The sequence below is a fragment of the Onychostoma macrolepis genome, chromosome 17, assembly GCF_012432095.1.
Source record: "Onychostoma macrolepis isolate SWU-2019 chromosome 17, ASM1243209v1, whole genome shotgun sequence".
Taxonomy (NCBI): Eukaryota; Metazoa; Chordata; class Actinopteri; order Cypriniformes; family Cyprinidae; genus Onychostoma; species Onychostoma macrolepis.
In genome coordinates this window covers 12,185,616-12,199,212 of record NC_081171.1, presented here as the reverse complement: position 1 = coordinate 12,199,212, position 13,597 = coordinate 12,185,616, and the positions used below count along the sequence as shown (strand labels likewise).

Below are 13,597 nucleotides of genomic sequence, written 5' to 3'. Positions count from 1 at the left end.
AACAGTTAGTAGTATTTAACTAAAAATTTATTATATAACAGCAATAATAATGTAAAAGTCTCGGAGGCACTTCTGGCAACACTTACGAGTGATTATCATCTCGAACGAGATGTTCTTTTTTAATGAATCACTAAATCAGACCTCCCAATGTTCCTCACAAACTGAAACACTCACCGGCGCTCACTGTGATGGCCTCGATGAACTGGTCCCTCCAGCTGTTGGTGCCAACCAGAAGAGCCAAGTTTGTCTTTTTAATCAGCTTATCAACTGTATTCTATAGAGAAAAGTGAGAGACAACACACAAAGTAAATGAATGACCGCTTCATTATATTCCAGTGCAGCTTAACAGGAATAAACAAACATAAACACACTTCAGACGTGGTGGACCACAGTTCATCGAGTGCTTCTGACTGCTTTCTGGTCTGCCCCGCTGTGAAGTGTGTGTGGGATCGGAGAGTGTGTACGTTTCAGCACGGCGAGTGCGTGTGGGCTAAAGTGTACGCGTGTGCATGTGGATCGTCCTGAAGTGTGTGGAGGCGATCGATGAGATGCCAACGTTTAAGATCTCTGAACTTCCCTGACAGAACGATAGTGTCTTGTGTGTTTCCATAAGCAACAAAAAGGAACATTTTTCTACAGAAAAGCAGGTATTTCTGAATTAAGGTTAACAACTATTTGGTAAGTGAAAATTATCCACAAAAATAATAAAAAGTACATGTTTAAAGTATATTGCAATACATAATTTAATGGGAGCTTATAATTACAATTTGACATTATAATTGGCTAAACTGGTAAATTTACGCCAGTATGCAAAAGATATTTTGAAGAACTTTTTGTCCAAGCAATGAAAGCCGAAAAGTGTGCAAAACCACATCGGACAATCTTGAATTTCATTGTACAGACAAATGTACACTAAAACATTCTTCAAAATAACTTCTTTTGTGTTTTACAGGTTTAGAACAACATGAGGTTAATATATGTGACATATTATGTAATATATGTAATATATGTCATTTTTGGGTGAAAGTTGCTTTAATGTGATTATGAATAAATGGGAACTATGTAGCTAAATTAACACACCTTGAATTCATAAGATTCCTCAATGATAACCTCCAGTTTAGGGTGATCTCCAAGCATTGGCTTCCCCATTTCAGCGATGCGTCGTTCCTCGTCCTCTTCGCCCGTCAGAGGCTCCGCCTCTTCCTGCCCCGCCTCTTTCTCCTCCTCTGAAAACAAAAGCACCAGTCAGAGAGTAGAAAACAAACCCGCCAAACCAGCCACCTTATATTTCAAATGATCATCTAGAGCGTGTTTGTGGATCAATAGGTTTCTGTGGATAAACTGGATTGTGTAAATAAATGCTACAGTTGAACACAAGAATTTGGCTTTGTCGTGGAAAGTCCTATAAAAGGTCAAAATCACAGATCTTCGTTGATAAATTTAGAAAACAGGTCCATTTCATGAAACATACTTTTATAATAGAATACACATAGACCACTGTGACCCAGTATATGAGAAATATGTCAGGGGCAGGATTTTTCCTTCATTTCTTTCATGCGATGAAGCTTCTATGGGCCCAGTGGGATTCTGGGTAAGTAATTGTGTGATATAAGCAACCCCTGACCACGTGACTGGGTTTAGCCCAATCAATCACCCACATTCACACACACACAATGAAATGAGAGGGTCAAAGGAAAGCAGCAGATGCAGACCTAAAGGCATGGAGGTATGATGACGTTTGGAAAGGAAAACAATTAGGTTACAGTAGAGACACATGCATACACTGATGTGGACAGACAAAAGGGAAGGCCTGGGAAAGGAGAAAATGAAAATCCGTTGGGCAGCACCATGGTGATTTCAGCGGAAATGTAATTTTTCGAGTCCGATCACGTATATTCTCTCTATCACTTTCTCTTTCTGTCTCATTTATTTGATATTTCTTCTCAGTTCACGAGCTCAGCTGGCATAACGGCTACACCAACAACAGCAATAGTCATAAAACAATGTTATGATGACTACATTCCCAAGCTCAACACAAACACGAGCCTCATAGGCAGAAACGGCTGCGTAAACGAATGAAATATCTAATGGAACAAATAAATCTCAAAGCATAAATGAACCCTGAGGCATTACTGGAGGATTCCAGCGCGAGATTCTCTGTCAGATTAATGGCAGAGCAACTCGTTCCTGTAGCCTAAACAGTCTCTCTCTCTCTGTCTTAATATTTTATGTTCATCTTTTCCAGCGTAATCTGTTCATCTTTTTCTTAGACTAGAAGTTCTCTTTTTTATGAATTACCCCGTTTTCCTTACTTTTCTGCCTGTTGATTTGTGAGGTTACAAAAATACTCACATATCACCATGTCTTTCTGTTTCTGTCCCTCTGCTTGCATCTTATCCACAAACATTGTGTTCTTTTTTTTTTTTTTTTTTTTTTTTAGTCTTATGCACTAATTCACCTCTGCATTGTTTATAGTTTTAACATGTAAAGTATAACAGCCTCTCATTTTAAAATGTTGTTATATCTTGTTTGGCTGATTGTAAAGGACTCACTAAATCAAAAACAAGAACTGACTGGACAAACTGTAATGGACCTGTTTGAACAATTATACTGTAGGTACTGAAGAACAGGTCAAGATGAAATGAATAGTGAAAATAGACTGACCAATACCTAGCTGGAGAACAACTGAAGGGAAACAGGCTAAACAATAATTGGGTTTGACTGATGTCATGCACAGATTCTGCAGTCAGTCACATAGATGATAGTAGTAACAACACAGAAAACAAATATACAGGTAAGAAACTAATTTGCCAATATCCTAAAAAATGAAAAGGCAGTAATTTACTATGAGAAAATTAATATAATACCTTTACTAGATATTACTAGATATTATGAATTGACTGATGAAATATAAGCAATAAAATAACATTAAATATTATTAATTAAATCCAATAAAATAAAATAATTACATGTAATGGGGGTTTGGGACCACTGAGATTTAAATAAAAAAAAGAAAGAAAAAAGATATTTAACCAGTTGGTAATCAAAGTAAAACATGTTAGGCCCACTGTAGATTTGCATGCATCACTGAGATGTGAGTGTGATACATCCACAGAAAAAAGCTGAAAGATGCATTGGAAGTAAACTGAAAGACCAACAGAAAATGTGGCACATATTCGGTGTAATAAAGTAAGGGCAATTATAAATGAATTGGTTACATTTTGATACTGTGATTAGTTTTGGTAATTAAACAAGATGCTGCATATTTTTTCTATTGTCTGTAAATGTGAAACACAGCATAAAGATAATGAGTCATGTTTGTCTGTGTGTGTAAACCGATATTGATTTAATAGCTTAAGGTTCCCTCTTCCTTGTCTTGTCCTTGAAAACAGAGCTATCATTTTCTATCGACAGCTTGGTGCTACACATCTTGCATGAACACACACACACACACACACACACACACACAGCCCATCCAGCCATCCGTTCCTTTCATTTTCATCCAACCATATCTTCAGCTGTCCTATATATTTCTAGTCTCTTCTTTTCTTTTCTTTTTTTCTTTCATACTAAACAATCTGTTTTCTCTTATCTACAGTTTTTAATCATCCAGGGTACTTTCACATGTCTTACAAGCAAAGCTAATCAAAGGCAACTGGACTTGATTATTAATTATTTTGAAGACGATTCGCCACTCTTCTGAGTGTCTTAATCAGTTTTTTTGTTAATCACTGATGAAGTCGTATGGATGAGTGGCAAAACATCATCTAAAAATGTATAATCAAATCCAGCTGCATTTGATTTGAACTCTTACCTGATGTTCCTCTCTCTTTTGTATTCCATGTTTTAAACTCTGGATCTCTTTTTATTGTATTTTATATTAATCATGCTAAAACACAGCATTAATCAAAACAACCGACTATCAAGAAGTAAATCTAAATACGATAAAAAACATTTGATACACGTCAAAACATTGAGGTGCTGGGAAAAAAGAGCCATTTTGTTTCCTGGAAAATAAATGTTTATCTAAATGTGAGATGAAACACACTCGAACAGCTTTGGCTTTGAAGACAGCTCACAATCTTGAGCTCTGAGTCTTTTTAGCTCCCCTAATCTCTCCTCATGATTTACAGCCCAGCATCTGAACTCATTTGCTGGCGCGTATTGACGTTTCCTTTGTGTCTAGTTATGAGATTATTGCAAAGAAACAAAATTAAACAGTTCACTTTGAAGGTTTCTTTCTCAACCTGCAAGTATCCTGAGCACACCCTATATGGTAAACTACAAAAAAAATAAAAAAAAGATTGCTTAAGAGATGATTATGACTATAAATTAAAGGGTCATATCATTCTTTTGAAAAAAGTGTTTTGTGTACAATGCGTACAAGCTCAAAACTCTCAAACACCAGACCATTCAAAAGTTTGGGGTCAGTAAACATTGTGTTTTTTGGTTTGTTTGTGGGGGTTTTTTTGGAAAGAAATTAAAGGATTAGTTCATTCAAAATAAAAATTTCCTGATAATTTTCTCACCCCCATGTCATTGAAGATTGAAAAAGTTCATGTCTTTTCTTCTTCCTTCTTCTTCAAATTCCTGGATTTTTCTCCATATAGTGGACTTCAAAAGCGACCAACGGGTTGAAGGTCCAAATTGCAGTTTCAATGCAGCTTCAAAGAGCTCTACATGATCCCAGCTGAGGAATAAGGGTCTTATCTAGCAAAATGATTGGTCATTCTCTAAAAAAAAAAAAAAAATGTTTAATCTCTAACCACAAATGCTCATCTTGCACTAGGTCTGAGAAGCGTGTCCACAACTTCACACATTATGTAATAACGTTGGAAAGGCACAAACAAAGCGAATGTGCCAAGACTAAATCAAATGCCCTTTTCAAAAAAGGTAAAATAACGATTTGTTGGACGATTTTGAAGTTGGAGGAGAAAAACAGATGGAGTTCGGTCCTCCGGTCTACGCCACGCGCAACCTTCCCAATGTGTCTATATGATGTGTGAAGTCGTGCACGTGCATCTTAGAGCTAGAGAAAAACGAGCATTTGTGGTTAAAAAGTATGTACATTTTTGTTTTGTTTTTTAGAAAATGACCAATCATTTTTCTAGATAAGACCCTAATTCCTTGGCTCGGATCGTGTAGAGCCCTTTGAAACTGCAATTTGGACCTTCAACCCCACTGGTCCCCGTTGAAGTCCACTATATGGAGAAAATTCCTGGAAAGTTTTCCTCAAAAACCTTAATTTGCTTGCGAATAAAGACAGAAAGACATGAATATCTTGGATGACACAGGGGTGAGTAAATTATCAGGAAATTTTTATTCTGAAAATGAACTAATCCTTTAATACTTTTATGACAATAAAGCCATTCATAATGTTTCAATTTCAAATAAATGCTGTTCTACTGAACTTTCTATTCATCAAAGAATCCTGAAAAAATGTATCATGGTTTTTACAAAATTATTAAGCATATAAAATATTAAAAATTGTTCAATATTTATAAGAAGAAGAAATGCTACTTGACACCGAAGACTGGAGTAAGAGATGCTGAAAGTTCAGTTTTGCCATCACAGGAATAAATTACATTGTAAAATATATTAAAATAGAATACATGATTTTAAATTGTAATAATATTTCACAATATTACAGTTTTTTCTGTATGTTTAATCAACAAAATGCAGCTTTGGTGAGATATAACATTATAAATATAAACTCTGACCCCAAACTTTGAATGGTAGTGTACATTGAAATAAAGCTGTTAATATGCACATAACATTGCCTTTTATGATAGATGTTATTGCTCCCAAAGACCAGAAGACACTAATACTTTAAATGGTGTCTAACTAAAGACAAGAGCAAGATATGGAGAAGGTCTAAGAAAAGGTTCTTCTGATTCTGGCAAGGCTTTTGTTAAAAAAAAAAAAAGAAGAAAAATTCCCTTGTTTTAGAGCAATGACTGATTGACAGGTGAGTAGGCATAAGCATACTACATTATGCTACATTATGAATGCGATATGGCCACTATCTCCATCTACAGTATATTTGCTTTTAGCTCTGTCCACTTCAAAACTGTGTTAATTGGGTCTTAAATATGTCAGTTTTGGAGCAATAATCCTTGACTAACATTAAAACAAGTAGAATTTGGCTCCTACTGTATGTGTAAGGTACATATGTTAATGTGAGAGAAGTTGTGTGTTCAGCAAAAACAAATAAATGTCATTCAATTTGTAAGACAGCACACCGACACCAGGAGAGAAAGAGAGAAGGTGAAACTCTGCCCAGAGGAAGAGAAGAGTAAAAAGCAAAGGAGACACTGTGAGAGGGAGAGAAACCTCTGTATACTGTCCATCCTCTCCTTCTCCAAAGTGGCGTCTGTAGCTCTATGCAAAAGCTGCATTGCTTATCGTATTCCTCTCGATTGAGAACCCTGACTGATATCGTCTTCCTGCAGAAACAAGACAACAGGAGGGGGGTTGGAATAATGCATGCATGACACACACACACACACACACACACACACACATACACACAAGCAAGCACACGCGAGGGCCTGGCCGGAGGGCTGTCGATGGTGTAGTTTGGCCTGTAGTTGATCCCGATGATGATCCAGAGCAGAGAAGGTTCAGAGTGGACTGGTGTTCAGTGTGTCTGTGTGAGTGTGTGTGTGTGTCGTGTGTGTGATTTCCTCCGCAGGCACAGGCCACGCCCCCCACCTTTCTTCTCATTGGTCTCTGCGAGCTGGGGTTCTCCGATCTCCAGGAAGAAGCTCTTGTTCTTCTCGTATTCTTCGTCATCAATTATCCTGACTTTTATTGTTTTGCTAGAGAGAGGGGGAGAGAAAGAAAAAGAAAAAGAGAAAGAGGGAGAGGAAGAAAAGAGTGAGGAAAAGACAAGCCAAGGGAAAAAGAAGAAAGATAAACGGCATGCAGTCATGCACGGGCAGACCGTCAGAATAAGAGAATGACGCAAGAGAGACAGAAAGAGAGAGAGCAGCCTCACAAGTCTGACCGACTGTACATACACATTCACAAACACTGATACAATCTATAGTCCCTCTGATTTTTCTACTCATTCCACAAAATCTATTTATTTTGGGTGGATCCTTAATTTATTATATAAATTCATATTTTTAAACAACCTCATATGTACCGGTTTACTACAGATACTTTTCCTTGAATAATTATATAATTTAATATTTGTACATTTGTTAAATAAATAGGGCTCATTAAATTCAAAATTCTAATTACATGATTTACTTTGATAAGCAAATTCATAAATCAATATATGCTCAGGAAATCCACCAAATGAATTGATAATTCAAATCATAATGCAAAGACATTACATTACTATAGACGAAAGAATTGAATAAACTTCACAAAGTGCTTTTACAAGTCAATATACTGCTTGTTTTATTTCCATATCATTAAACATAGGCTATCACTGGCCAACATAATCCATTTTGCAATCGAGTTTGCCAATAATAATTATTTTTGGTCACACTTTATATTAGGTGGCTTTAACTACTATGTACTTACATAAAAAAATAAGTACAATGTACTTACTGTGTTCATATTGTATTGCAAAACACTATTGCTGCTATTGAGGTGGGATATGGGTAAGGTTAGGCACAGGTTTGGTGGTATGGGTAGGTTTAAGGGTGGGTTAAGGTGTAAGGGATGGGTCAACAGTGTAATTCTAAATGTAATTACAGAAATTAATTACAGATGTAATTACATATAGGTATTTTTAAAAATATAAGTACAATGTAAACACATGTATGTACACAATAAGTGCATTGTACCAAATGTAAGTACATAGTAGTTAAGGCCACCTAATATAAAATGGGACCTTATTTTTAATTAATCACACAAAATTAATTTAAATTGACAGCCCTGTAAATAAGTAAATAAATATTTTGTTAAATAATATATACAGTAAATATTCATATATAATGTGGCTAATAATTATCTAGAGGCCATTATCTTAATTACAAAAAGAAAATCTCATGATTTTGTAAATATAAGAATAAAAATAATATTGCATGGCTCCTGTGGGTTTGTGTATGAATTTAAAATCTGTACTGTTCTAAGATGCGGTCAGTGTCTTGTGAATTAGTCAGCACTGCATATTTACAAGATTTATAACAGCTTCAGTTGCATATTAAATAAAATCAATGGATGTGCGGATGGACTCCAGTTTAAATGGCCATTCATTTAGCTCGGTCTCAAGAACTCTCAAGCTTATTCTCACATTTTTTGTTTTGCCTGAATTCGTCCTCATCTGCACATCCAGCCCTGTATGCTTAGAGGGAACACTGAATACAAACCTCCTTCTCCAAGCTAACAACACCAACCATCATCAGAACTAGACACAAAATCCTTCATACACACATTCAGACCACTTGCTGCTACAGGTTTGCATGACCTTTCTCCAAGAGCAACCGCAGCGCACAACATTACAACCATAAAATCTCCACAACCAACCATATCACATTGGCCTGATGTCATGATTAAAGTCAACAGGAAATCTAAATCGACTCTCTTGGCCTACATTTTTTTCCTCACTGAATATCAAGTATCATGGCTGCATGGCTGACGTTGTAGTAATGTTTCATTAAATGTTGTTTGTGCTATACATTTAGTTTACAATTGCAATAATCTTTAGAGGATAAAATAATGCGATTAAACTGAAGGAGAGTGATCATGAAAAATCATTTTTGCTAAGTAAAATGTTTTTGTTATAAAACATCAGCGCCAACTGAACAATATCCAGACTTACAGAGTCTTACAGAAACGCACAGTCACTTCCAACAGTCATCGATCTTCAATTAAGACACAGGTGCTACAGCAAGAAAGACAGACAGTGAAGAAAATGCATAGAAGAATGAGGTAAGAAAGACAGAAGAGTTATCAAATGCTGGCAAATGCTTCAGGGAAGACTAATAAACGCAAACACCCTCTATCTTTGTCTCTTGCTTCTCAAAGACAATTTCATATTCCTTCCATCTCATTGGTTGTCAGAAACACAGCGTTAGATTATTTCCAGATCCACACTGTCAGGTGCAGGAAGCTGTGTGTGTGTGTGTGTGTGTGTGTGACGGTTTGTGGGAATGACCCTCTTCACTTCTCATCTGAATGTGGGTTAGGTTGAGCTGAGGTCACAGCAGCGCACTAATGCTACATCAATAAGTCATAGAACTGCTTTTACACGCACACAAAGGTTTTAAAACAATAGCACATGCCGTTTTAGTATTTGTGTGTGTGTGTTCTTTTTCTATTTATTCTTTGTACTTTTTGTTCTTATCAAGTATCTTTGACATCTGTCGTTACATCTGTCATTACTGGACACTTGCTTTATTTAATTACTTCTCTAATATCTCCCTCTCTCATTTCAAATGATGTATCACGTTTATAATTGTATTAGACAATGGCTATTGAATCTGACAGAAAACAAAGTGATTTTGTAAGTGTGTGTGTTGTAGAAGAGATGTTAATTAGAAGTGTTCTCGAGCTCTGTGAATAGCGGCAGACGTTTTATCGTTCAAAAGAATGAACGCATAACAGCGAATGTTTCACAAGCAGACCCCAGTTAAAACATGTTAACAGTTTGTGCTCTGGAAGAGAAAAAGTGTGACCACGTGACACACAATCACCTGCTAAACACACTGTCAGATCATCCTTTCACACCTTTTACTACCAGTGTTGCCTGCATCGCTTTTTAGTGGCAGAACAATTTAACCGGTGTGAATCTCCAGTGTGACAGCAAAATAAATCATATTTACCTGAGCTGAGAATATCGAAGATTAAAAATATGCGTTTATCATGAAATAATGATGACAAAACACATTTATCAGGCTGCATAAATGAAAGTCATTTGCTGCATGAACTAAAATTAAGCAAGTCTGTTTGTGTTTAGTATATTTACCGACAGATTGTTCAGTTGATGTGCATTTTTTATTTTTTTTTGCAAATTGGTAACTGTATATTAAAAAACAATAACTGTAATTGAAAAGAAAATTTTTCTTTACTAAAAGGTTGTTCAATAGTGTGTAGGTAAAGTGTTTTTTTTTTTGTAATAATTTAATGATTGTAATTAAAAAAAAAGAAATTGTATCACAGTGGATTTACATAATTCTGAACTTATTTATATATTTGTTTATTTATTTTCTCATTAAATCTAAGTCTCAATCATACAAACCTGTCTGCTTTCATATACATTTTTAATACATGATTTAGCATCTACTGTATATCAAGCCTTATGCGAATCATTGGCTTGTCTCTACAATGAGGGCAATCTCATTTTTACTATTCAAGTGGGCACATTTGGTGACCTGACACACACACACACACACACACACCAGTACACTTGACATGATCGACATGAGCACACACACCTTGAAGCTCTTGAATTCAATACAGCATTTCTGTCCTTGTTTTCCATTACAGTAGTTGACAGTGGCTTTATGTGTGTGTGTACCACGTTCCCCTCCGAGAGTGCCTGTCTCTCTTTAGCAGTTCAAATTTGAGCCTGCAGGAAATCAAAGCGTGCTTTAGATTAAGCCAAACGGGCAGGGGTTTGTGGGATATGCTCGGGGTCTTGAATCTCTGATCAGGGTGTTACATAAAGCTGCTCCAATTCATGCCTGACCAGAAACCAAGCACTGCAACACAAGATCACACACATGCTCATGCTTATGAAAGACACAGAGAAGAACAATGCAGCACACACACACACACACACACACACACAAATGATATGACATTATCTGTTCATTAGCATATCTGCATTGCAGTAGCCTTGATCGGAAGAGCTCCTGACACACTCACAACAACATAATTCAAATTCACTTTCAAACTTCTCTTTAAAATACATAATATAGCTTATACAGTTCGTTAGCTGCTTCCTGTTTGAAATTATCTTCGGATCAATGCTTCTAGAGGATGTACAGACACGTTTTATAGACCAGCTGTGGGACAGTCAGGAAGCTTGGACTCAAACACTCTTGCTGCAATGCTTGCAGCTGATTGTCCGTCACCGCTGCATTACAGTGAGTTAGTGACTGCAGCGATGTGAACACACCTTTGGGTCTGATCCATCATCTGCTCCATGTTCAGGTTTACCAGGGTTAGGTCAGTATAGCTGAACTGGAATGATCCAGACCTACCAGCTTAATTTATATGCCAAAACCACACATACACACACAGTTTGACTTACAGCGTCCAGAAACATTTGCCAGCAATTAGATCTGTGCTTAGCAACCGGGAAAGAGCCAAAATAAAGCCACTTTTCAAGTGTGATTTACCAAAGGCCACATTACACCGCATGTAAGTGAGACAGAGAGCAAGAGAGAGAGTGAGGGAGTGAAGTAATGTAACCTCTTTAAAATTCAAATCATGTCTGCTCCTTAACACAAGGAGGAGCCACACCAAATCAATACGAGCTGACTTGTGTATGTGTGTGAGTGGATATGGGTGTGAGCATGTTTAGAAAGAATACAGAATAAATATATGGGTATTTACTCTTTTACTTGTGCCATGATGAGACAGAGGGTGGAGATTCACTAAGAGCGATTTGCGCCCGCTGATAACGCTGCTTATTTGCACACGCTGCGCAAATAAACAATATTGTTTTAGCAGCTGATTCACCGCAGGAATTATGCAAATCAGGCAACAGTGCAAATCACAGACTGTATAGAATCACTACTGCAAAATAGACACCTGAACTGGCTCCTTCAAAATGGATAGAGAACACTTTTCTCCATCATTTGACAAGTTACTGCTGCCATGATCAATAAAAAAAGCACACAAACTGCTCGTTTTAACCAAATTGCAACAGGCGTGATAGTAATTTAATTTAAATATGCCTGGTTAAGTACTATACCAGTGCAAGTATCTTCTGGTTAAACTGTATAACAAATAATAATAATACTAATAATAATTTATAAAACCAATATAATAATAATAATATTAGTAGTATTATTAATTTAATTTAAACAATAACATTTTATTTCATGAATAAAAACAAACAAACAAACAAAAACTAGATTGGATATGGTTAAAATGCAGCTGAAATACAACATGCATTTCTCCTCAGACTGTATGTGATAAATGAACATAAAAAACATTAAACTATGGAAAATTAAAACAGAGTACAGGAGTACAGAGTGTGTGTATTTGTGCACGAATGTGTGTCTCAAAGGCCAAATGAAACCCTTTTCAACATGACCTGAAGTGCAAGGTAATGCATAAACTCTTGAGGGCAAATGCAGTCTCTCCTTTTAATACATTCTGTACTTGGATTCAAGTGTGCATGCAAAAATCTTATGACCTGTTTGCATGCCCACTTAAGTCTATGTAACCCCCCCCCCCCACACACAGTACAGGTATTGATTGTGGTGTAGTGGAGTGAAATGAGAGCTTGCTGCAGAGACCTGCTTGTGAATAATGGAAGGAGAGAGGGGAAGAGAGAGGAAGGGAAAAACAGGGATGGAAAACTGAGAAGACAAGCGTATGTGCCTTCAATATGAGCATTACAGGGCGCTGAAGCACAAACATCATCTTCAATGTCATTTTCAGTACTTTAATGATTCGAATTTGTTGATGTTACAAGCTGATTTGTGAGTGTTTAAAACATTTTCAAGCTCTTTAATAAAACATGCCAGCCGGCACAATGAAGCATCAGCCACTTGTGACATATTTTGTGCATTTGCTCATTGTTTTTTTACAAACTGTAATTATCACACAATGAAATGCGTCATAACTTAGGCTACAATTCCATTTTTTTGGTAAATGCTGATTCTTCATCATTAATGTGGATGTTTTAGAAAGTCACATTTTGTAATTTAGTGTAAAAGAAGTAAATAATTAATAATGTTTAATGTTGTATTATATATATATATATATATATATATATATATGTATATATATAGGAATGAAAGAACACAAATGAAATAAACACATTATATAGAATTATATTACTTTGTCATGCCACAATTTATATAGATTTGTACATAATTAAACTACATGCACGCCAAAGAGGTGATTATTCTTACTTTTTTTTTTCATATGAGTTTTAGTTTATTTCCATTTTAACTTCACTTAAGTTCACAAATGTTTGGTAAATGTTTTTACTCAAAGTCTTTTTTTAAATAATTTGATGGAAGTGCAAAAGTGCCGGGAAACCTGCATTCCACGGCCTTAATTTGGAAGATGTATCTTATATCTTTCTTTCTTTGGTTCGGTTCACTTTTTATGCTCTCTGAGTTCTCCGTTCCGGGTCAAGGTGAATCCAAACTGAATGAAAGATTTTTGTTCTTGACACAATTTCTCAAGTCTGAACTGTCACAAGAGACTGAAATGACAAGAAGACCCAATTTCAGAACCACAGCACTTCAAAACCTCCATTGCTTCTGTCTGCTGATATCTGGCTCACCCCGCCCCTCTCTATTGCTATCTCTCTCTTCTCAGTGTCTTCCTCTCTCGGGTGAGTTTTGATGGGCAGGTCTTAAGTGAGACAGTTAATTAGATTAATGTTAACCGGCTATGTGCCTCAGGAGACTAATGTATGCTTGTGTGTGCATATATGTATGTGTGTTCT

The 13,597-nt window shown here is 36.3% G+C and overlaps 1 protein-coding gene across 5 annotated transcripts in view; it reads right to left on the bottom strand.

Moving 5' to 3' along the window:
• Window positions 1–13,597, bottom strand: part of slc8a1b (solute carrier family 8 member 1b) — a 105,324-nt gene that overhangs the window by 16,023 nt on the left and 75,704 nt on the right. For 4 of the 5 annotated variants that reach the window (XM_058749209.1, XM_058749210.1, XM_058749206.1 and 1 more), the window contains exons 3-5: window positions 6,334–6,446; window positions 1,081–1,226; window positions 175–274 (exon numbers count right to left, since the gene is read on the bottom strand). In XM_058749209.1, coding sequence (XP_058605192.1) covers window positions 175–274; window positions 1,081–1,226; window positions 6,334–6,446 — 359 coding nt within the window. Of the gene's footprint in view, window positions 1–174; window positions 275–1,080; window positions 1,227–6,333; window positions 6,447–6,714; window positions 6,822–13,597 lie in introns of all 5 variants that reach the window. The other variant, XM_058749211.1, reaches the window with a different exon arrangement.